At 50.0% G+C, this 25,341-nt stretch overlaps 1 protein-coding gene across 3 annotated transcripts; it reads right to left on the bottom strand.

The window, feature by feature from the left end:
- Window positions 1-326: 326 nt before the first annotated feature.
- Window positions 327-25,334, bottom strand: Brd9 (bromodomain containing 9). 3 transcript variants are annotated; one of them, XM_020183841.2, is made up of 16 exons: window positions 25,201-25,334; window positions 24,015-24,229; window positions 23,646-23,778; window positions 21,999-22,059; window positions 20,726-20,870; window positions 18,999-19,109; window positions 18,220-18,395; window positions 16,009-16,141; window positions 14,067-14,142; window positions 12,724-12,819; window positions 10,574-10,706; window positions 8,664-8,775; window positions 5,747-5,785; window positions 4,852-4,954; window positions 1,783-1,950; window positions 327-981 (listed from the first exon to the last, which is right to left on the bottom strand). In XM_020183841.2, exons 1-16 carry the CDS (start codon window positions 25,250-25,252, stop codon window positions 881-883), a joined length of 1,854 nt encoding a protein of 617 aa, XP_020039430.2. In that variant the 5' UTR covers window positions 25,253-25,334; the 3' UTR covers window positions 327-880. The 3 variants fall into 3 exon arrangements, with proteins under 3 accessions (XP_020039430.2, XP_073933881.1, XP_073933883.1); XM_074077780.1 differs by having other exon boundaries at window positions 18,220-18,335; XM_074077782.1 differs by having other exon boundaries at window positions 18,220-18,332.
- Window positions 25,335-25,341: the final 7 nt, after the last annotated feature.

The raw sequence follows: 25,341 nt of genomic DNA, 5'->3' as shown, positions 1-25,341 counted from the left end.
TCTAGGCCAGAAAAAAGTCTCCGTAGCCTTCTGATGTTTCATCCAGACGTGTGAGGCTTTGCTCCCTTCACCAGTGTGTAGGGACCTCCATGAGGACCCATGCAGCCCAGACAGCCTCAGCCAGCCCTCCTAGCCCAATGTCATGCTTGTGCCTGGGCACTGCATGCTGTCTGTGGGGCCACCCATCCACAGGACTGAGCCTTCATCTGTACTCAGCCCCTGAAGACCAGGGTTTCTTCACTTTCATGTTTCCACGAGGGAGGTCTGAGCAACAGAGGTGTGCCCAACATCACAGCAGGGCAGGGAACAATCACATGCTCTCCCCATCTTAGAAATCTCTTTATTAGGATCATGTTTACAGTATAGTGCAAATATAAACAGGCACCCAGTAAACACATCCAGTTATGAAACGCTTCACAGCCCTGAATACTTCATTCTACCAGGTGTAAAGCTCACTGTTTTCAGCAGAGCAACTCCCTCCACGGGCTCAATGATAACACAGGAAGCAGCAGTTGCCTCAACTGGCCTGCCCGGGACTCCCCATGGCTCCTGCGTAGTCCCTCCATGGCCTGCTAGGAATTGCACTGTGCCCAGCACGCTTGCAGGACTCTCACAGAACGAAGACTTGAGCTGGACTGTGCATCCACACTACACGGACAAGATGAACCCACACCCTGGAACTTGGAGCACACCACATGGCTGAGCAATCAGGCTGCACGCCCTTCATGCAGTTTTCACTGCTCAGAACTCACAGCATCACACCTCTGCCATCAACATGACAGTGCGGACAAGCCACCCCTCTCTAGCTGCGGCTGCATGCCAGAGGGAAAACTGTACATGCAAATAAAACCTAGGAAAAACCCTGGAGGCCTCCTGCAAGCTAGTTCTTTGTGGAGGCTGCAGGTTCCGGAGACTGGAGGAACTCGTATGGGTCATGGGTTACATCCGGCTGCTCCCCAACACTAAGGCGAGAAGGGCTTCCTGAAGATTTGAAAAAAACAAGACATTTCAACATTCGACAGATCTGCAGTGCTCATGAAACCAGCAATGTTGGCCTGTGTGACTGATGTGCAGAGGGGGTCCATACTGGCTGCTGAACTGACACAGGACCATGTGGAACCTGCCTCAGGCACTACCTTGCTGACACCAATTACAAGGTGAGCAAGACCAAAAACATTGGTCCTTCTTCCTGTGGCCTCGGTCATAGGACCCTCGGAAAAGGTTAGGATACATTCTGCCCACAGAATGGGGGTGCACTCAATGATGAGCATTTGCCTTGCATGCACAAAGTTCTCAGTTCTTGGTCCCAAGCACCAAGTGCAACAACAAAAAGACAGAACAGCACCGGGATGTACTAAGCATGTATAAGGAGCCAACATGTGCAGTTCTGCATGTGGCTGAGACACCCAGCTGCCAGGTGTGCATGGTGTGATCCAACTCTCCTTGATATGGACCGTGACTAGGGATGGTCATGTGACCTCTACAACATGGATTAGCACACAGTCTAGCACTAAAATCTTGATCAGCAAAAGACCCCCAGGGGACAAGTCTGAAGTGAAACAGACATCCTGCAGTATAACTCAGCTCATGCCCCAGCAATGCACCAACTGGGCTCCTAGGGCTGCTTCCAGGGTGTAGAAGGTACAGATGAGGTCTTCTGATACTATGTCAGGCCCCCTGCACCAGAACATTCTTAGCCCCATGGGCCTGACACACCATCACGAAAGGGCTCCCTCCACTAGACCCAGTCTTTGCCATTGTCCAGGCCAGTGGGTCACCTACCCGGGGGGTGCTGATCCCTCTCAGAGGTGTTGGACAGGGAGCTGAGGTTGGATGATGGCCGAGAGCCCCCTCGTTCTGCCTGTGCCTCGTGCAGGTCCTGTAGGAGTCTCGTTGTCTCATCCAAGTTCAAGTGTCCATCATCATGATCCAGATCTTTCTTCACTTTCCCTGTGAACAGGGATGACCAGACGCTGGTACACTCAGCCAGTCCTGAGCCCCGAGGCCAGCACACAGCTGGAAACACTGCACAATCACTCTGCAAGATTGTCATGGGGGGTGATCACAGTAGATGGTGCCCAACTCAAGAACAGATCACACAGTTGGGAAGAGTGGGCCAGTGACTTTATATAAGCAAAGCACCACGCTGAATCTCAGCTATTTGATGCACAAACACAGGGGAGAGCTCTCACCACAGCAAAGGCCTAGTCAGGTATGCTAGCATCCTGCTACAAACAACAACAGGCAGGCAGAGTGTGCAGAGGTCTGCAGAGCCCCTCCGCCCAGCTCATAGCCTGGAGGGGACTCAGCAGGTCCTGAGCTCACTCCTCTCAGCAATTCACCACCTTAGCCTGAGGGAGGACACTACCAGTCAGGGAAAAGGCCCCCAGCAATTGCTCAACAAGCCAGGAACTCAGGGACATGTCTCTGATAACCTGTATGCCATCAGCCAGATGTCCGATCAAGCCCTGAGAAAGGTGCAGCCTAACAGGGGCCACCTCTGCCCATAGCAAGGGTGGCCCTAGACCAACAATACCAGGAGAGGGTCCAAAGGATTCCACACCACCCACCCTGAGAACACCAAACCCCAAACTGGAGTCAGTGGGCAGAGGGAAAGCAGTCCCTGGAAATATGCTCCAGGTGCAAAGAGTGCAGAAGGCATGAGGCAAGATGGGATGACAACACTAAAAATGCCAGAGATGAAAATAACAGGGTTGGTAGCAAGAGCACCACCAACTCAGGCTGCTCAGGTACCCAGAAAACAGGTAAGCACAGGCAGCATTAGCAGCCTGAGGAATGGTACAAAAGAGGGTGGGCTGGTGGTCACTGGACAAATGACAGTTAAGATTTCCATGTTTGACAAAAGCTATGTGAACCCAGGTCCCAGGAGAATTAAATCTGAAGAACATCAAACCAAGACTGACAACTAAGCTGCTGAAAAGTGGGAAAGTAAGGAGAAATTCCACCAAAGCCAAGAAAGAGAGTAGCTGCTGTGCAGAAAAGCACAATCAAGCAATCTGACCACTGTGCACAGGAGGCTGGTGTCCCCAGGTCTGTTATCTGGGGAAGGTCCATTACCAACTGACACTAAACTGTGCCCAGCCTGGACCATGTCAGCCTCTGCCCTCCTGTGGGGCCTGGAAGTGGTGTACACCAGGCACTGGTGCCTGGTCACTGGTGAGCTTCCCTGGGGGACCTTCCCACATGTTGTCACATCATGTTCCATGTGAACATGATGGTCCATAGGAGGGACCTCTGGAAACTCAAGCCTGGTTCCCTCTGCTTATTCCAAATGCCTTCTCCCTGTGCTGATTCTGTGTCTCTCACTATAAGATTGTATCCATGAGGATGACCACATGTTCAGTCCTGGGAGACCCCCGCAGCAGGTCATGGAACTTAGGGTGTCAAGGGAACTGTGACAGAGTTGAGAAAAGACCATGAACAGCAAGATGAAAAAAATGAATCTACTCATATTGGAAATTAACAAAAGCAAAATGCAACAAACTAAAAACACTCCAACCAATAGGCAGACAGTGTGAGGCTGGGAGACAGACTTCACTACCTTGCTCCTTAAAATGGCATCAGAAAACCCACTGTAGACACAAGGCAGAGCTCATCAGCCCCAGTGACACTGGGCCAGGTCATTCCCTGCACTGTGGGATGTGGGGTGACATTAGGTAGACTCCCTCAAGATGTGACAACTGCTGCATGTGTCCTAGGTGAGGCCCAAAGAGGCAAGCAGGTATGCTCAGGGGAAGGAGGGAAGGCACACATGAGTCAAGGGCACTGGGTGGCTGGCCAGTCATGGATGAAGGACAGTTAGTATAATGCACTTCCTATGGTGAAAGGCACACACACACTGACAGCCAGCTGACACAGGTGGCACCTGGCACATGACTCACAGCACTCAAGCATCCCAGCAACTGTACAGTCACAGCCTCAAGTCAAAAAAGGAGACCAGGGTAGCACAGCTGGGGGCCACAGAGAGGCTCTGCACAGATGGTCCCAAGGACAGTCCTTCTACAGCCACCGGCACACACCAGGCTACCGGGGGCCAGTGTCAGAAGTCACCTCTTCTGGGTTGAGCATGACAATTTAACCATGGAGTTCTAAAGAAAACAAATTAGGGGCCAGGTATGGTGGCACATGATTATAATCCCAGCTACACAGAAGGTGGAGATCAGGAGGATCGTAGTTCTAAGACAGCCCAGACATAATTAGTGAGACTCCTACCTCAACAAACAAGTTGGACATAGTGATGCCCATCTGTAACCCCAGCTATAAGGAAGGCTTAGGTAAAAATATCACGATCTTAGGCCAGCCCTAGGTAAAAGTACTTGACCTGAACTGAAAGATAACTAAAACAAAAAGGACTGGGGATGTGGCTCAAGTAGTAGAGCACCAGCCTAGCAAGCACAAGCCCTGTTCAAATCCCAGTACCGCCAAAGAAAACCAAAAACAAAACAAAAAAAAAGAAAAACCACAAACTTTTATTTCCTCTCACATGCCAATTTCCCCCAGTGACAGTGCTGTGGCTAGAACCCAGGGCCTTGTGCATGCTAGGCAAGTGCACTGAGTCCTCTAGTCCAACTCAGTTGACTCTGGAGACCAATAGACACCACAGGCTGAGTGCTCAGTTCCTAAGACGGCTCCCCTTTCAAGCCCCAAGCACAGCCCCATTTTGTTTTTCCTCCGCTTCTGGCCATAAATCAGAGCTCCCATGAGCCCCTCTGCAGGTTCGTTTATTGGCCAGGATGGCTCATGGAACTCAGGGAAACCAAGTACTCATCATTTTTGCACTGCATGGGCTCGGCTGGGGGGCTATGTGGTAGAGTGTTCAGAATGACTTACCCAGAGAGCTGAGCATGGACATGTCCAGAGAGACGTCAGAGTATGATTTCATTGACATGAAGTCCAGAACAGAGCCAGCACCATCTCCCAGGGAGTCCCCAACCTGCACAAGACAAGGCAAGTATCAAGCTTAAATGAAGACAAGATAAACATGAAGCAAAAACCAACACCTAAAGTCAGCTGTGGAAGACTACAATGTGCTAAATTTGAGTCTCCCTGAATAAGTGACAAAACCAAGCCCTGACCATGAAGCTGCAGTCCAAGGGACTCAGCTGGAGCTTGCAGGTGGATGCACAAACACACATCCACGAAGAATCTCCTCAGACCATCACCACCCTTGGTAACTCTACCATCTACCCAGAACAAACTACATTTTGCTAACGTTACAGGAAATCCATAGGCTCTGCAGGGACATGGGAGATACCATGCTACAGGCAGACACGTGGAATCTACAGGGCCCATGACTTTTTCCAGGAGCCGTGCAGCAGATTCTCAAACCAAGGCTTTCTCCTTCCAGTATGGGACCAGGGTTCTGAGAGGCTTCCTGCCACCCAGCTTCAGCACTCACATCCACACCTGATCATCGAAGCTCAAAGGTTGCTGCTGGCGGTGGATATGCTTTGCAGCATGGCCCATATTGCTGTCTGTGACACTAGGCCACACTTGCTACACAGGCCCGGGCAGCTAGTGGTACAGAGCTTGAGGACTGGGCTTGGAAGAACACACCTCAGCTTCACAGCAATCCCTTTGGTTCGCTAAAGCAGAAGCACTGCCTGATGCTGGTTTCCTGCACAGATGAGCAGGACATTCTACTACCACCCAGTATGAGGGCTGCGTGGCCACGCCCCACACAAACCCCATGATCAGGCTTTTAGTCCACGCTAGGGAAACTCACCTTCACCTCATCTGCAGGTCTCACAGGAATGCTTCTCCTCTGCAAAGTAACAAGGGGAGAAACCAGCTTTTCAATGTGATTTTACATCTCAGGGCAACCCATCCATCCTACACACACACGTCACAGCCTCACCACACTCAAGAGCTGATGTAGGGTCTTACAAGGCTCTTCCAGCTGGTAGTGATACAGCCATGCACTACTCCATGCTAGCTAAGAGCCCGGAGGCTGTGCCAGGAAAGGTGCCCACAGGGCAAGAGGGGCAGGAGTGGGTCCAAGGCTGCATGTGCAGCCAAGGATGTTTTAAACAGGCCAAGAAAGGCCACTTGAGAAGAACACAGGCCTGGTGGTTTAGCCTGAAACATGACCAAGCCTGAGACCTGCTGAAAGTTCTGATAGAGACAGGTGTGCACAGGACAGAGGCAGATACTCGCACTGCCTGCCAAGGTGGGCAGCCATGTTGTCCTCCATAGCACCATTGTCCTGTGCTTTGATAGGAGCAATCCCTGAAACACCCTCATTTTGCACACGTTCCTCAAAAGATGTGATTTGGTGCACATTTCCAGCTCCTGATCTTGGTCCAGAACAGTGTTTCTGAGATGTAGCTATACTGTGATTTCACCAACTTTTAATTAGAAATGTGGCCATCGTTTTTAGGTCTGTCTTCTCTTAGAAACATCCGCTAATGTTTACGTTTTAGTACTGAGTATCATTTAATGCTGCAGTGCACTTGAAATTATTCAGCCATAATACAAATTTGCCCTTATAAAAGAGGTTACCCTGGAACTCAGAGTTAATCAACAATGCAATCTCATTTCAGGGCCACAACAAGCCAAATGCCTTCCTACCATAATACTGACAAAGCACAGAAATGGCTTCCTGTCTGGAGAGAACCTTCAGCAGGAGATAGTAACCAGAGCAGGAGCGAAGGTCATGGGCTGGCAGGCACAGCTCAGGAAAGGACCCAGTAATCACTATGCTCATCTTTGCAGGCACAGAACAGGAGCTGAGCTCACGGGCTGGCGAACACTGCTCTGGAGAGGCCCCTGAGTTTCTATGCTGTTCTATGCAGTCCCTGAGCTCAGGGGCTGGCGGGCAGAGCTCTGGAGAGACCCCAGGGTCTCTATACTGGTCTATGCAGGCACAGACCTCCCAAGCTGGTGGGTTCAGCTTTAGCGAGGCACCAGGGTCTCTCTGCTGGTTTGTGTAGGCACAGAGCAGACTACAAAGCCAGGTGAAAAACCATGAGATCCAGGAAGCAACACACTCCTGAGACGCCTCAAGGAAAACCTGGGCCATGAGAAGAGACCCAGCATGCAGTTCCTGGACATTAGGACAGAACTAGCCCCAGAGTATGGCTGCCCTAGACCTGGCCTGACAGAATCAGGAGATCCCAAGTTTTAACCTTCTGTCAAAATGTACATCAGCGCATTGAAAAGAAAACATAAAATCCAACCATCCTTGGGATGGGGATGTAGCTAGTGGCACAGTGCTTGCCCAGCACACACCAGGCCCTGTGTTCAATCCCTGGCCCTGGAAAAAAAAAAAAAGGAAAATCCTACCTGCTTTGTCCAGCAGAAATATACTGTGTGCGCATGCTGAATTTGAAATTTTCTAGTTGCCTCACTAATATATAATTAACTGTACCATGTCTTACTCATCCACTATATTGAGAGCACTTTCATTCTACTGTGTAGCCCCATAAAACAGTTAAAATGGTGTTTCCACATTTCTTCTTTCACCTTAGTCTTTGCATTCTAGTTTGCAGTTCATGCTTAGGTCACATATCATTCAGGCTGGCCACATTCACATTTCTCAGGAGTGAGACATATGGTCGGTGGCTGTTTACCAGACACCCTGCATGGTCAGAACTGTTGGGCATGCAATGACATCACCAGAATTAAATTATGAACATGCTCAAAGATTCAAAGGAAAACAGGACTAAAATGTGAGAGAATGGAAGATAGAAAGGAACACCTGGAATTCTAGAGCTCAAAAATAGTATCGTATGTTAAAGGGAAACCCCACTGGCTAGAATTAACAATAGATTTAGACAAGGCAAGGGAGTGGTGAGCTTGAACTTGAAGCCATGGCAACAGAAATGATTCAAACTAAAACAACACAAGAGAGCAGAGTATTAGTAACACATGAAGTAACATCAAGTATCTAACACAAGTCAAACTCCTACAAAAAGAGAAAGAGGCAAGAACAGAAAAGGGTATTTGAGGGAACAGAGCTGACAATGACAAACTGACAGACCCAAGTAGCCAATAACCTCTGGCAGGACAAGCACACAAAGCTTGCTGCTGACACCAGCCAGGAATAAACGTTTAAGACATAAGAATGTCCATAGCTCATGGGCAGTACAAGCTAAGGGTCAGAGCTGGCCAGGGGCTGCAGTTTGTCAGCATGGTCTGGACAGACAGTCAAATCACAAATGGAAAACAAAGACCTACAAAGGGCCACAGACACTTCCTCAGAACCAACGAAAGTCAGATATTTGTTGGAGCAAAGGGAAAAGGTCTCCCTAAATCCATGCCCAAAGAAAATGAATTTCAAAAGTAAAGCCAAAACCAAGACTTCAAACAAAGCTGAGAAGACTTCACTGTCAGCAAATCTGTGCTGTGAGAAAATATCAAGAAAAATTCTTCAGTATGAAGGAAAATGATGGCAGAAGGAAGAAATGTGGGCATAGAGAAAGTTAAGAAGAACTGAAAATCATACAGCAAGTTCTTTGAAAGATAAATAGTTATTAAAAGCAAACTTTAAAGCCAAGGTGGCAAGAACAGCCAGCAATTATTTAAACTTAGCCCACTCTTCCCTGGAAACCCAGCCAGGCTGGTTAGGCTCTCTGCACAGGACATCACCAAGAGTGGGCTGAGAGCTGTGCCTGCAAAGGTGTGTCACACATGCGGCCCACCTGCTTCAGCTGGAAGAGCATTCTTGAGTGGTCTCCACCTGTGATCTGGTCAAGGAGGTCATCCACCATTTTCTTGCTATAGCTCCCAGCATCCTTCACAAACTCCTGTAGGCTAGAAGAGGACCATGTGAGAGAACGTGTCAAAAAAGTACCATGCCTTTTATTTCAAGGTTTTGCTGCCCACCACTGACCACGGTCCTGACTCCAGAGCCAATGTCAGTGCCCTTCGCAGACAGTCCTCGGGGGTCTCCCCAGTGGGTGTTGTGGAGGAGTGGGGACTTGGGAAATCATGAGATTTCAATGTATTCCATAGTCAAAACTGATTAAAAACATCTCCAGGATTTTTTTTTAAGACAGGGATGGGATACACACAGAGGTAACAAATCTGTTTAAGTGGTAATATGTACTTCAGCCTAGAAGGGTGGCAGTGAGACTCTGTACACACCTTGTGGGACCACTTTGATTTCTGGACCATATGAATGCATTAATTTAAAAAGGCAAAACAAATTAAATAAAATTTAGGACATAAGCAGGGAATAAAAACCACATCCTAGAGTAAAAGCACCAGGCACAGCTACTAAGGGCTCCCAGACACTAAAGAGCTCACGGAGGAAAGAGGAGAATGGGTGGCCTGGAGCTGACCCAGGATGAGCAAAACACAGGGACAGGAAGGGAAGCCTTCATTGGGAACGCCATGACCACAGTGTGGTGGGCAGAGCCCTGTGATGAAGACCACTCCTAGGCTGACCAACCCTGGTGGCCCATAGCTCTTAGGCTGCTTCCTGTGGCTGAGGCACAGCCATCCAGAGCTTCACTGTAGGCACACAGAGATCTAGAAACAGCATCTGGGGAGGGCTGGGAGATGCACATTGTCTGGGCACAGCCTGCCCCCAGAGCCCTTGAGCTGAGCTGGGTACAGGTGATGTGCAAGGACTGGGTTCTTCTTCCTGCTGAGCCAGTCCGGGCTCAAGTACTGCTTCACAACTCTTGTTTCTAACTCACAAATCCATCCTCTCCTCAAAGAAACTCCTCCTCTATTTCCACTTTAACTTTTTGATTATTAAAATTTGAAACAGGTATTCATTTATTTAAGTGCTAAATGGAGCTTTATGTTTCAAAGATTCCATTTCCTAGAGGCTAACAAAATTAAGTTTACCCATAAAAAACTACTAAAACTCTGAGGATGACCCACTTCTACTTTGCCCAAAAAAACAAGTAAAACAGGCAAGAGTTCTACGGAAATGCAACAGTGCATTTGTGATTTAATATTACACTTTAGTCCCTTTTATGGGCTGAATTTTGCCACACTGCACCCACATTCATCAGCTGCAGTCCCAACCCCAACACTTCAGAATGTATTTGGAGATCGTGATTAAGGTAAAACAGAGTTCACTAGGATAGCTCCTGGTCTGACCTGACTGGTGTCCTCACAAGAGGAGAGGGTTAGGACATTATCCAACACAGAGGGACCACCACATGAGGACATGAGAGACAATGGTGCCTATACAAAACCAAGATTGCCAAAACCTGATCTCAGACTTCCAGCCTCCAGGACTGTGAAAATAAAGGTCTGTGACTGAAGACTAGCTGTGGAGCCTTGTTATGCAGCCGTGGTTAACTCAGCTACTAAGAAACGCTTCAATATAGTAGGCTAAACACATTCCTTATTAAGCTACAGCCTGGATCACTGCCTTCTCCAAATTAGCCTGAGTTACCCGCATTTTGAGACAGGCCCACAGTCAACCAGAGTGGTCAGCTGGAAACAACACAGGAATTTCTGCTGTGGCCTACCCCTACCGCCAGTGCTACATTTCCCACAGGCTCAGCTGGGGCCCTGAATCACTCACAAGGAAACAGCTTGCACTGTGCACAAGCAAGGGCTCCCAGATGTGGCCATGTGGTCCACTTACCTCAGCGCACACTGCACTCCTGTCTCATCTCCATAGGCTGAGTACAGAAGCTCAGTCTCATCTGATTTCAAGTCACCAAACACGGAGTTGTTCTGCATTGAAAGTGCAGTGCTGGCGCTGGAGAGGAATGTGACTAGAAGAGGGGGAAGCAAGGGAATGTCAGATCCACAGTCATTTGAAGGATCCAGCACAGCCACTGTGAGCACATCCTGCTCACAGTTTGTCCCTAGTCCCTTCTCTCCTTCTCTCTGAAGCTCCGCTGCCAAGCACAAATGCAGGAAGGAAAGCTCTGCAGGTAACCAGGAGAATCTACTCAGTACTCTGTTTCACTTCTGTGGGCCAGGGCCACAGAGCAAGAGCTGCTCATCCCTTCTGTGAGGAAGAAGCTGGGACAAGAGAAGGGCCTCCTGAAAGCAATGCGAGTCAACTCCCTGTATAGCTATCCTTATCTCAACTAGCAAAAACCCTTGGTCCTTCCTATTATTGCTTATACTCTCTCTTCAACCAAACTAGAGATAAGGGCAAAATAGTTTCTGCCTGGTAGCGAGGGGCTGGGGGGGGTAAGGAAGGGAGTGGGGAAGTAAGGGAGGGGGTGGGGGGAAGGGGGGAGAAATGACCCAAACAGTGTATGAACATATGAATATAAAAAAAAAGAAAAAAAAAAAAGAGAAGGGCCTCCTGTGTCTGGGTTAGGTCAGTTATGGAGGGGGACACATAAGAGCAAATCAAACCAAGCAGTGCAGGGTTTCTTGACTTTTGTAGAGATGCCACTGTGGGCTGGGCAATCTGTGCCATGCATGTCCTCTCCTCACAGGGTGCAGTAGCATAACCTTCCCCTGCACTTTAGAGATCAAATGACCCCAGGACAGAACAGATGCAACTGAGAACCATGTCTCAAAATCAAACTGTGGAAAGAATCAACCAGGATGGAGCAGGGTGGGTAGATCACACATCACGGAAAGCTCCATCTAATGAGAGGCCTAAACACAGAGTTACAGAGAAGTGCAGAAAGAAGGAAACACTCTCAAGGGAAGTTTATGGTTTGGAGAGAACACCAAGTTGTCCCACTGCAGAGCAAATGGTGTTCACAATCAAGGTGAGACAGAACAGGAGGCAGGAGCACTTTCTACAAAGCTGCCACTGATCGCCTCCAGAGGGCAGAGGTGTAGGCAGGGGCTACAGGAAGCAACAAAGGAGACAGGAAGTGGTGAGACAGGGACACGCCATGACCTCAGAAAAGAAGTTTCTGAAAAAGCTCAAGAACACAGGCAACATTAAACTCAGGGGATGAAAATGGAAGCCCTAAAACACTTCTGGTACTTGAAAAAAGCAAGAAAAAATTTCACTGAGACACATGCAGACTCAGACCAGGGACTGCTATTATGCCTCAAGAGGAAGAAAATATCCCTCCCTAGGACACAGGGCAGGTCCATAAGGAACATCAGTTGTTCTCAAGCCTCACAACACATAAACATACACACACGTGTGCACGTCAAACTAAGCCTAATGTGCATATGCATGCTAAAACACATCTATCAAAGGAAGCCTTCCCACACAAATGTATGCACAAAACATGCACAGGCCAAAGCCAGGTTCAACACACACCTGAGCACTAAAACACACGCACAGACAGAAGCAAGCCTTCCAAGCACACAGGGCACATATGAACACATGCACATTCACACATACCCAGTAACACACTAGCAAGGTCACCACAAACATGAAACAGAACACACACAGCACACCTGCTGCTCCACACATGCAATCCCATCCACAACCACCATGCACAGGTATCCCCAGCTGCTTGGCAGCTTTGCCACTCCTCCAGATGGATGAACTGTGAGAGTCTGTGGGAAGAAATCAAAACTGCACCCTCCAACCACTGGTAGGAGTGTCCACTAGGGAAGAGCAGCTTGTCAGGAGACTGAGGAAGCTGAGTGAGATCTTCAGTCCAGAGCAGAACTCACCCAGTGTGATTTTTACCCTCATTACTTTCACTGGTCTTAATTTTGTTAGTTTTAAAACCTGAATCTAGACACAATAATAAAACTGTGAGAATCCTGGGGAAGTGGCAGTTGGTCATCTCCATTACCAGCTGCGTCTTGGCTGCCCTTGGGATCCTGCAGGCTCCTTCATGCTGCTGCACTCACCTTTGCTTCTTCTTTCATCTTTGAAGCCCAGTGTTGTAAAGCCCGGGAGCAGCTTACTGGAGAGTGAGCTCAGATCCACGGGGTGTGTCTCCTCTTCTGTGGGAAGACACAGAAATGGGTGAGCAGGCAGGGCCAGGCCCCAGCCCAGCACTGGGCATTCTCTCTAGAGCACAGCAGATATGGGGGTGGAGGGTGGGAGGTCGGGGGTGGGGTGGGGCATGACTCTACAGTGACCACTGAAAGATGAATTTACAAAAGCAAGCCATCATTTCCAACACTGACTCTATGTCACAGTTACCCCAAACATAAAAACTTCACACCTGTGGGCCATGACATTTTCAAATTGCTCACGAAACACTCCACCTTCATGTCACAATGTCATAATAGCACCACAGTGGTTCCTCTTCCCTGCACATGCTCATCTGACTGCACATGAGTCATGCGGGATGTGCTGCCATGAATGCACCATGGGTAAATCTGAATGAACTCCTCCATTCTTGATTGGAGCCTCAATCTCCTTTGCTGTCTTTCTAGCCCAAGTGTTGATCACATCATGTATTCTCACACAGAAAACACAGCCATTCACTACAGATAATGATTCAAGTCAGCTAGAGAAATTCAAACTACCCTGCTTATCTGTGGTTGGGGTAAGGAACAGAATCAGACACCATGGCCATGGAGGGGGCTGCCATGGGAGGGAGCTGCCACAGGAGGGGGCTGGGTGGAAGAACAGAACCAGGCACCATAGCCACAGAAAGGGGCTGCCTCAGGAGAGGGATGGGTGGAAGTACAGGGATGGGTGGAGAAACCAGGTATGCACAACCATGGAAGCCACTCCACCTGTGTGTGAGGTGTAGGCAAAGAGGAAGGGAAGCCTGAGTGGACCTTGGGCAGGCTTTACTCTCTGAGTGTGTCAGTGGGCATTTCAATCCCAGGGAGTCATGTGCAAGGACAGCTACTGCCCTCTTAGGGAGGTGGACAAGGGTGAGGATCCCTCCTTAAGACCACGGGACACCCAGCCAGGCTGGCGCACCCAGCACTCTGCCAAGACCTTCCCTGACCTGACCATGGAACCTTGCTCTCTGACGCTTGAGCTTCAGGGAGCAAAGTCTAGTCCTAGCTACTGAAGGAACTCAGGAGGCTGCGGCCACTGCCCCAGCCCGACAACGCCCACAGGCTCCACTCTACATGTATGGCATCAAGAACATGTGCAGACATGGGAAGCCAGGCACTGCTTTGCTGTCCTTTACCAATGGTGTTGGACATGGGAATGTGTCACTCAGTGTGTGTGTAAGTCACAGGACACTGTGCAGCAGCAGACATCCAGGCCCTGGGGCACCCACCATCAGCATCAGGTTCAGCTGCGTTCACCACACTGTAGAGCAGGCTCCCATCTCCAAGCTTCTTCAGGTAGCCCATCTGCAAGGAAGCAATGCCTGAGTGCTGTCCCACAGGGGACACTGTGGCCTTTCACTAGAGCACAAGTGATGTGACATGCTGGCTGACAGCCTCTAGCTTGGCTAATCCCAAAAGGCCACAGTGCCACTACTTCCTCCATGAGCAAACACCAGACACCCTCTCATGTGTCCCCTGGGACTGAGAACAGCACCCACGCGCAACATCTCAGGCTCCTTCTGATGCCTTGCAAAATGGGTGCTTTTCAAACAAAACACCTTTACCCAGATGCCAAGTTTAAAATGGTTCACAAGCTTGAACAAACTGAGATGGAGCAAGCATTGGGCCATCCGCAGGCTTAACATCTCTAAAGCACATGGGAAGTTAGCTCCATTGAACACCCACCACCCAACGCCTTGTTCTAAGGCGATCAAAAGACCCAAGCACAGGGGGTTTGTGCAAGGGCTATGTGTATGGGGGGAGTGGGGACAAGGGGCACATCAGCACAAGTGACAGAAGGAACATGTTTGTGCAAGAGCAGAGGCATGTGAGGCTATCAAAAACCTGATAGGAGAGCTGGGAATCTGGCACAACAGGGCCCTGACAGGATATCCAGGGAAACAGGTAAGGCTTTCCACTGCAGTGCTAAACTCGGAGAGAGGAGTGAAGTGGCTTGTGGTGTTGGATGAACAGAAATTCTGGTGGAGAGCAGGGTTTCCAGTAAGTGCAAACATGGGTGGGTTGATACAGATTTCCTTCTAGAAGCTGCATGTGTACTCACTGTATACACATATGGCACTCCCTGTCTCTACCTCAGAGCTTCTCACTCAGACTCTGGTTCATGGTTTCTAAATAAGGCTCTCCATGAAAGGAACCAGGTTTTCCTGGAGCAACAGCTGAGCATAGTAGGTGCAGAGCTACGCTGCCCAGCAGAACTGCCATGTAGGCCATACAGGTGACTCAACCTTCTAGTAGGAATATTTTAAAAAGCAAAATGGCAAAAACAAACCTTAAAGTTTTGCAGTGCAGGGGGATCAACCCAGAACCTTGCTCATGTTAGGCAAGTGCTCTACCCCAGATACCTCAAGGTATTTTACATAACCCAAGGTATCCAAACGTTGCCCTTTCAACCTTCTTAACTTAAAATCTGAAGTGCAACCTGAAAGGTTGACAAGCGAACATAAAGTTCTACTCAGCGTTTATGCAGACCAGTGTTGAGATGCAAGATTCTAGGCACATCAGGTCTAGTGGAACACGTTAGGATCATTTGTACTGTATTCTCTCCCTTCTGTCACAGGGGCTTGGCACTGTGTCCTGGAAGCCAGGAGGGGGGCACAGCCTTGTTCTGAGGAGCAGGCCTCGGGAAGCCCCCACACTCGGGGGCCTCAAAGCTGTTGCATCAAAACATGGCAGTGATGGTCTGAGACCAGTGGCTCAAATAGCAGCCCTCAAGCTACTGCAAGTGCACATGAAGAACTGGATGAGTGGAGAGGTGCCACCCATCTGTGGGCATCTGTGACATACAACAAAGGGCGTATAACCCTGGCGGGCAGGGCCTCCAGGGACTGCGAGGGACACAGTGGGGTCACTCACAGCTGGCCCTGACCACATGCGGGGTACAGTGAGGACACACAGTACTTCATGCTCATGGTGGCCCTGCCAGCAAAGTTCCCTAGGCTCTTTCTGAGGAAACGAGACCAGAAGACTGAGGAGCTGACCCGACTTCTGATCTAGATGCCCCTGGGATAAAGTGCACACTGGGCCCAGGTGGCGCTCTGGATAAACCCTAGTAATGGCACAGTGGTAACCTGATGGTTGTGCCTGTTGCAGAGACATTCGAGTGTTTGAGGCCAAGCGGCCACACCCTTGCAAGCAAGCTCCCGGCACTACCTTGCCGCCTGGGAGGAACCTGTTGATCCTGTCCCGAGCCTCATCAGCAGCGTGCTCTACCAGGGCCAGCACGTGCTCCTCCGCAGTGCTGTCTGTCAGGCTGCAGGCATTCCCTTCAGGCTCGAACATGCAGCTGTAAGGCAGGGACACCAGATATCACCTCGAGTATGGCCCCACCCTTGCCACCAACCAGAACCTAACCTACTATTACCAACACTTCCTCAGAGAAGCAAAGGCCAGATGGATAGTGCAAAGAGGAGCTGGACCTTCCTGCTTCTCAGAGCACCCCTTTCCATTCTAGCCACAACAAATGAGATGCTGTCACCAGAGTGACATGTTTCAGCCAATTGAACCCTCTGCACTTCTCATGTCTCAGGTAAACCTCCAGTCACCTTAAGAGTAGCAAGGGAAACTCTGTGGCTTACACACATTAAAAGTGCCACAAGGAAAGTGACAAAAGTCCTCTCTGGGTAGAGGACCACACTTGCAAGCAGCGGGGTTGCTAAGCCAGGTGGAAAGTAGCCCCTGATGCTGTGCCCAGGAGCAGTCCAAGGGACTAGCTAGATTTCAGCAGTTGGCCCTGGGCTCCCCACAGAAGAAGACTTCTGACCCAAACAGTTGAGGGGTGCTGGCTCGTGGAGGTAGCCCACACCCTTGTGAAAGACAGAACAGGTGTACAGCCCCTCCCTGCCCGGGCACAGGTCTGAATAGCTAAAGAATGCTATAGCAGAGGCAGGCCCTGCCGGGAGGATATCCTGCTCTGTAATCACTGCCACTGCTATGCCCTGGAAATCCTGCTGGACTTCCAGGGCAGTTGTAAGCCATAGTCAGGGCTCCTAAGCTGACACTCAGCATGGCCCATGATTCACAACTGCCTGTGACATTGGGGACATCAGTACAGAAGCTCAGACTCTGAAATCTGGAAAAACACTGCAACTCTGCCACTCTATCAAAAACTCTCAATCCTACAGAGCAGGGTGGAATCTTAGTGCAGGATCACCTGTATCCAGGCCACTGATTGACAAGACTCTGCAATCAGAAGACCAGGCACCGTGAGGTGGCACGTATCCCTGAAGAGAGGACCACAGGGAGTGCAGTGGGAAGTTGGGAATGGCGTTAAGAAATAAATGTACACTCACTCTGACTCTCAACTTCACAACCCTGGGCCATGAGGCCTGCAGGGTGGCATTGGGATCAGTCACCCTGCTCACTGCCAGAGGGAAGTATACAATGCAAACAGAACAGAGACCTCTGTCACCTGTGCAGTGCCCCATCGCCTATCTGTGCTGCTCATGCGAATCCTACAAATGTAGCTCAAAACAGCCAGAACAGTCACATGCTAGACACAGAGCCCCCTGAAATCAACTATGATGTCTCATGGATGCTCAGCCTCCATGAAACAAGGGGACACTGTGGAAACCCTAGGTTTTTCATACAAAAAGAGGGTTCCCTGAAGGACCTTGGAAGCTATGGTCTGAAGGGTAGGAGCAGAGATCTGGGGAAGGTGCTCCCCATAGTATCCACAGCTGCCTTTTCCTCCACCACCAGGTGGAGGCTGGCCTTTCCTCCAGTTCAGCATCTGTAGCAGTACAAAAGCCAGCCCAGGAAGCACTACAGAAACAAACCAGGCAGTCTGTCTTGTGGGCTCAGGTGCTGAAAGGGCCACCATGCCTCCTGTGCTCTGGACTAGAAAGAACCAGGGAAGGGTGCCAACAGGCACTGGGCACAGAGGGGCCGTCCTGGAGGGAGGGGCTCATTAATATCGGCAAACATCATGAACACACACAGGAATGACCAGCTAATAGCCACTGGGCCTGCCAGCCACACCTGGGTCAGAGTATATATGGCTGGGGGGCAGGAAGGTGGTCTCAGCTCTCCTGCACCTCATGTCTATTAGTGGCACAAGCTGTTGTGACAGTGCCAGGACAGCGTGAGAGCATGTGGTGGGAGCACACCCCACCCCACAGAACTGCCCTGCTGCATCTGACATCTGCAGACCTCTATATGACATCACCTACATGACACAGTCACCTCACTCTTGTGGGCATCACTGATGCTGCCTCTCAGGACTCATGGATCCCAGGGAACCACACTCCTCCCTCCAGCAGGAACCAGCATTGAGTCGGGTCTCCCTTGTCCCACTCAGCTCGAGCATAGCCGTCCTTCTGATGGGCATGAGCTCCATGGGCAAACAGTGCTCTGGAGCCTTACCTGATGACTTCTCTACTCGGCTTTTTGGATTTCTTTGCAGTTTCTACTTGCACTGGGACCACCTCAGGAACAGGCTCCTCAACTGCTGTGTCTTCACTGCCCAAGAGAGCTGCCTGCTGAGAGAAATCCATGTCCTGCATAAACGACATGCTGCGCTTCAAAGCTAACAGCCGCTCCTAGAATCAGAAAGGACAGAGCAGCAGGACTTTACCTCTCCCTCACAGCCACGGCGCCATGACGATGGGATGGCATGGGATGGCGTCGGCCTCACCTGGCCTAACCACTACCTTCCCAGGCGCTGCATCAGGAGTGGCTGCAGGGACTTGGTACCCAGAAGTGCGGCCCAGAGATGGCAGGGGTTGGGGGCCAGAACAGTGACAGCGGAGCACAGTAGGTGGCTCTCACCTACAGGTGATGCTCATGCAGCCTGGCTCATGGATAGATCTAGAAAGCCGTGTGGGATAGCCAAGGAGGACAAGCATATGCCACCAGAGCTCAGTGAGGCTGCCACGCAGAGCAAACCCACAAGGCTGGCTACAATCCAGCAAGACTGACCCCAGATCTGCAACTCTCCACCAAGCCTACAGAAAACATCACAACTACATTGCACAGGTGCAGGAGGGGATGGTGCCTGGAAGAGAGGGCAACCTAGAGTGGGGGTCAGCACCAGGGTCGGCGTGGTGGACGGATGGAGCATGTCATCACTGTGAGCCTGATGGCACAGAAAGTCAGAACAGAGCTCTGGCTGTCTGGCTCCTGGCTGTCAGTGGGTTCCTTACTTTGCTCATCATCTTAAAGCCCGCGTGCAGGATCTTCTTGGCTAACTTGTAGTACACAGTGTCTGGTCTATTGTAGGTCATTGCATTATCACACATCAGTTTGAAATCTGCCTGAGAAGAAGAAACAGAGAATTCATCAAGTTTGAGATGCCACAGACAACAGCAAGGTTCTTGATTCTTGTCAAAATGGGCCAGAAAGGAAGGGCTGGATTTGAGTGGAAAACTATTAAACTTGGCTTTTTCATCTTGGCTTTTTCCAGAACTCAAGAGAGACTTCCATAGCTGTTCACATCTTTACTTGAGGAAAAGTTTTCCAGTGAAAATCTGGTCAAAGTCTCTAATCGCTTTAGTGTGATACACACATTAGGGAAATATACGTTTATTCTGTGCTTCCTTCTCTCCTCCAGCCTCCTGCCCTTTCTTTAGTAGGAATTTAGACATAAACAGTAGTAAGAAATGAACTTCTGGTTCTTTTACATAAAAGTAAGGGAACTGAGTGAGGCAGGCAGTGTCTTCTACCTCTGGGGTTTTTCCACAGGAGATAAAATAAAATTCTGTCTACAGATAATTATCCAATCAATTAGAAAAACACTTTTCCTCAAAAAAATGAGAGCCTTACTGAACAATGTCCAGTAAAAGTATATTTAGAAAATTAGCGTTTAATTACCCTGACCAATTCCTCAGCATGCGCTCTCACAGATGAGCTGCAAGGAGGGGTTTGGAGGACTGAAGTCAGCTCTCACCAAGTCACTGTTTCTGGGTCCCATTGGCACTGTGCCAGCATCCTCAGGGCAGGACCAAGGCCGTGGACCCGCTGATCCTCTCTCGTTGTGGATGTGATGGAGTGGCTACTGCTCACCTCATGGCTATCACTTGGGGGAATGACTACCTGGAGTCCCACAGCTCCAAACAGAGATGACCTGGGGTACAAATTAGTTAGGGAGCTGCCCTTTGGCCTCACCAAGTCTCTCCTAAGAAGTGTCCCTTCTCCTCTCTCCTTTGTCTGCTGGGTTGCAGTTTTGAGTCAGCAAATCCTTCAGTACATGTCTCCCATGAACAAGAATAGAAAAGTCAAGCTTTTCCAATCACCCAACTGTAGGAAAGCAGCCCTCTACCCCATTCTAAATACCAATGCCAACATTAGCAAGTATTCCTTCCCAACCCTGAGAAAGAAGCGTAACGTCCTGTTCTAAACACCAGTAACAATGTTAGCAAGAGTTCCTTCAACATCTCCCTAGTTATAACTTGCATAGCTAAAATCAAGAAGTAGAGAGTTCAGAGCAAAGCCCTCAAGAGATAAGTATGCTAAAAATAATAAACCAAACACCTAGCTATTACAAAGACAAAACTAAAAACTCAGAAAAAAAAAAAAATCATGTTCCTGAAAATATCCATTCTCAAAGCAAGGTCAAATTGGACACATCACTGCCTGAAGGAACATGTCCTGTCTGTCAGCACAGTAATGTTAAAAAGTGAAACACATTTATAATAGCATGCAGCATTAAGCCCAGCTTCTAGGCCAAAACACAGAGAAAATGTCTGCAACCAACCCATTTCCTTAAGGCTGTTTGTGAACCATTGCCCAGACACAAAGTCATCAACCACAAACGCTTACAACTGGGAACAACCTGACGTTAACAGAGCGTTTAACAGATACACACAAAGAGAGACATATAAACAGTCACAGAGCTTTGCAACAATTATTTCAGAAAACAAAATTCATGTACCTTAAACTCCGTGACTGACTTGTACTCATTAGCTGCAATCTTGTCTTTCATTGTGCCAAAATCCATTGGATGTTTTATTATCATTGAATACCCAGGAGCAATTGCATCCGTGACAGGAAAAGCAAAAAATCCATGAGGATCTTTTCTGAAAGTAAAGACATCTTTGAAGTGATCTAAAATGTAGAGTTCTAAGTGACAGAGAACTCTATACAATCCAAATATTTGATGCAACTGACCAAGTTTTAAATTTGCTTTCTCTGTCGGGTTTGATTTCTGTCTCTGTTTTGCAGCACTGGGGTCTGAGCTCAGGACCTTCTGCTTACTGGGTAAGGGCTCTACCACTTTGAGCCCCACCCCCAGCCCTTTTGACTTTAGTCATTTTTCAGGTAGGTTCTTGTGTTTTTGCCTAGGGCCAGCTTCAGACTGTAATCATACATATGGCCTCCAGTGTAGCTGGGATCACAGGCATGAACCCACACCCAGCTTATCAACTCAGATGAGGTCTCACTAACTTTTTGCCTAGGCTGGCCTCTAGCTTCAAGTCTCCTGATCTCTGCCTCCCAAGAAGCTAGGATTATAGGCATGAGCCATGATGCCCAACCCTAAATTTGCTTCCTGAAAGTAAAAAAATAAGCCAGGCATGGTGGCCTATGCTTATAATCCAGCTACTTGAGAGGAGGCAAGAGGATCACAGTTAAAAGTTAGCAATAGTCTATCTCAAAAATAAAATTAAAACAAAAGGGTTGGGGGCATGGTTCAAATGGTAGAGCACCTGCCTAGCAAGCTTGAGGTCTTGAGTTCAATCTTAAAACAGCCAAAAAAGGAAAAAAGACATAAAACGATAAATTTCATGCATTTTAGTTGTGATAGATATTTAAATACAATAAAAATTACGCCACCACCACACACAATACCAAGACCTCTTTGATGCTCTGCCATCATCCTACCACAAACAACATCAGAGGTGACAGAGCTGAGAATTTCTGGCCCATATGCTCCCTGCACTGAAGCCTTGCCATGCATCTGCAGTTCATCCACTCCTACCTAGACTGGGAGTGCATAAGGAGGGTGGGGTGAGGGTGGGGTGTCTGCCCCACAGATGGGGAGACACAAGGGTTCAGACTCAAGGAGAAAGTAGAATGTCTATCTTACAGGTAGGGGATGCTCAAGATTAAGACTCCTGGAGAAGGTAGGGTATCTGCCTCACAGGAGCTGAGTAGAGGACACTCAGGTTCAGACTCCTGGAGGTAGCTGAGTAGGGGCACAAAGTTACCTCTGGAGCTGGCGGAGGAAGTGCTGCAGGAGCTGCTGCATGGGTGTGCTCTCATTCTCTGCTGTCAGTTTAAAAAGAAAACAAGAACATAAAAGTCAAATAATTCTCTGCAGAGATCTCCAAGTTCATCTGTGTGGATGGAGTTTCACAGAAATTTAAGCTCAAGCAAGAATAGAGGACACAAAGACAAATCGGACTCAGCCCTGGCTCCTACGACCTTAGGTAAAAGGTAAAGGGACTCACTGAACATCACAGGACCCAGTAAGTCAGCCACACGGGGTTGCCACAGGTCAAGCTGCCTCCAGCCCCCACCATGGTCTACACAAGGTACAGAGGAAACGAAAGTGTAGGCACCATCCCTGTGTTCCCTGGTTATTACTTCACTGTGGATTCCTCAACCTCTGGTCCTTTATAAACCAGGAACAACGAACAAACACATATCCTAGGGGCCTGTGAGGGCTGTGGTGATCACCTACATCTTTGGCCCAGTTGGCCTGACAGTGGCGTTCTGGACTGAGCATAGTGTGTCCACAGTAACATAACCTCATAACTAACCCCTGAGGTCACTGGGACTGCACTGGGTGTACATCAGGTAGACCAACTAACCAACATCAGCAACTGTGATGATCTGCAGACACAATCCTCTGACTACTACTTGCTATCTGCCCTTCCTCACCCAGCAACAGGTCTAGCAGCAGCCCTATGAGCAGATGTTCTTCACCAGAAACATGGTATCTCCTGCTGGCCCCTGAAAATTGGAGGTGGTCAAACCCAGTCAAGGGAAGAAATCCTGAAGAGAAAAATGGCCACAGAGACTGAGAGAGCATGAGCATTCCGGAACTCTCCTTTGAATGAGCCAGAATGGTCACATGGTTCCCAATGGCCTGAGTGCCTGATTCCAGAACTGGCTTCCCTCCACTCTGTCCCTGATGTCCCAAGTCCCAACACCCAGCTGCCTCAGTTTCCCTGTCACAGGATGCTACATGTCCCTAGGAGGAGACAGGCTTGCCCTAAGCACGAAGCCCCAGGGACAGTGAGTCCTGTGCAGGAAGGTTGGGGGCCATAAGTCCAAAAGGCAAGACTGCCATTTGGAAACTAGCCTGCAGATACTGCCTAGGATGAAAATTTACTGAAGACCTCCAGCTTTCTTCATTCCAGTGATGGTGACTTTAGGTGACTACAGACCTTCCATGTGGGCCTCTCAGGGCCTTCTTCACAAGGGGGACTGTCTACCTTTCCACTGGTGTGCTTGTCTCTCGTGTGACTAAGGTGTGCTATTTGGAACAGTAAGGCAGATAAATCCAAATTTCTAGAAGAAAAACTGGCAAACTTTAGCCAGATAAAAAATAGTCTAGGTCAGGTGGGCCACATACAGTTGGTCTCTGTAGCATATGCCTTTTTGTTTCTTTTCACCAATCTTTAAAAGCATTTAAAACCTTCTTAGCTCAAAAGTTAAAGAAAATCTTTTAAAGGCCACAATAACTGGGCAACCTCCTGCTCCAGATGAGGAAAAAACCTTGGATCCAGGAGACACTGGCAGAGATCCCAGGAAAGAAAGCACCAGTCCCCAAAGACAAGAGACTTCAGTCCCACTGCATCTCAGAACAAGGCACTCTGACTTTAGGAGTCTTGGTGACAGGGTCTTACCTGGCTGTGTCCGACAGGCACGCACTGGCCGATCTGGGGGTGGCTCTACCTCCACCTTCTTTCCAGGGTCAAAGGTGTCTGCTTCTCCCTCTGAATCACAGTGCTCCTTCTCCCGCTTCCGCCTCTTCTCTTCCTGTGGGGGTCAGCGAAAGGAGGGTACATGGTGCTGGGTTCACCTAAGCCAGTGCTGCAGGAGGTACACACCTCTACCTCAACCAGAGGAGACTCTCAGCAACTCCCCTCCTCTCAAGACCCACTACAGGGGTCAGCCAAGGAGTGATGCCTGAGGAGCCCAAAGCTGCACAACTGGCCTGAGCTTTCCTGAAGTTGCAGGGACACACGTGTGCTCTGGGGCCCTGCTCCCCTTACCTTCCGCTTCCTTCTTTCCTCATCATCAAGGTGCTTTTCCTTCTCTGACTTCTTCTTCTTTTTCTTCTTCTTTTCTCTGTGTCTCTCCCGCTCATGGTCTGACCTGTCATCGTAGTAGCTGGAGTCGTGGCCAGAACCTGAGAGCTCGGTCACTTCACTTCCTCCCACCTTCAGCACCAGCTTCAGAGGCTTCTCCAGCGGTGTGTCTGCATAATCTGCACACAAACCGGGTTGGGGGGGGGGCGGGGCAGGGTCATCCCATGCTAGGGCAAACCATACCAAGGCCCAAGAGCTCGGGAGACTGGTCTGAGGACAGCAGTCACTGAAGCCTGAAAAGGTGAATGGCCAAAACAGCCACTGACAAGAAGAGTTACTCCCTCCTAAACACATGGTCACTGAGGTTATTCAACAGGTCTTTCCCCCTGCTAAGACCCCATATTCTTCCCCAAAGCTCCTCCTTATACCGCTGGCACAAGTCCTCCTGGGGCACACAGGAGGGGCAAGCAAGGACAGAGCATCCCCAGCAGGGATGCTTCAATGGGAGGTGGCCCCTAGGCTTGCCGCAGAACGCTGGATGCCCCCTGCCCAAGCCTCGGCCAGGACCCCGCTCCACCACCAAGGCCCTGCCCTTCCCCCTCCCCTCCTCATCCTCTACCCCAGAACCCCCCGCCCAGGCCCCTCTCCTCCGCCTCCTGAACCCCAATCCCCATTCCCTGCCTGGAAACCCCATATCCCGGACTTCCCTTCCCCGGGGTCCCGCCCCCCACCCAGGCCTCTCCCCTCCATTTCCGAGACCCAGCCCTCTCACCCTGAGCCCCCCCATCTCACCCTGAGCCCCCATCTCACCCTGAACCCCCCATCTCACCCTGAGCCCCCATCTCACCCTGAGCCCCCCATCTCACCCTGAGCCCCCATCTCACCCTGAGCCCCCATCTCACCCTGAGCCCCCATCTCACCCTGAGCCCCCATCTCACCCTGAGCCCCCATCTCACCCTGAACCCCCCATCTCACCCTGAGCCCCCCATCTCACCCTGAGCCCCCATCTCACCCTGAGCCCCCCATCTCCCTCCAAGCCGGGGACCTCCTCTCCCCGGGCCCCGCCCCCTCGGGGGCCCCGCCCCTCCCCCGGGCCCCCTTCCCCGGGCTCCGCCCCCGAGACGTCCACCCCGGGCCCCGGGCGCCGCACCTTCGTAGGACGAGCGCCACTCGGCCTTGTGCTTTTTGTGTTTCTTGCCCATGGCGGCGGCAGCGGTGGATCCGCGGAGGCGCGGCCGCCCAGGGACCGGCCTGCGCCCGCCGGAAATGGTCCTGCGGCCGCCGGGCACTT

The sequence above is a fragment of the Castor canadensis genome, chromosome 6 (assembly GCF_047511655.1).
Source record: "Castor canadensis chromosome 6, mCasCan1.hap1v2, whole genome shotgun sequence".
NCBI classification, from domain to species: Eukaryota; Metazoa; Chordata; class Mammalia; order Rodentia; family Castoridae; genus Castor; species Castor canadensis.
Note: the sequence above shows the minus strand (reverse complement) of the source record. Positions and strands in the feature narration are given on the sequence as shown.

Bases quoted from the DNA above. Each gene is read 5' to 3' on its own strand.
- Brd9 (XM_020183841.2), bottom strand. From the start codon at position 25,252: ATGGGCAAGAAACACAAAAAGCACAAGGCCGAGTGGCGCTCGTCCTAC. The intron at 19,110-20,725 runs GTACATGAATTT...TCTTCTTCTCAG, and splicing joins AGTCAGTCACGGAGTTTAAG to GCAGATTTCAAACTGATGTG. The intron at 4,955-5,746 runs GTGAGTTTCCCT...TGTCTTGTGCAG, and splicing joins GACCTGCAGATGAGGTGAAG to GTTGGGGACTCCCTGGGAGA.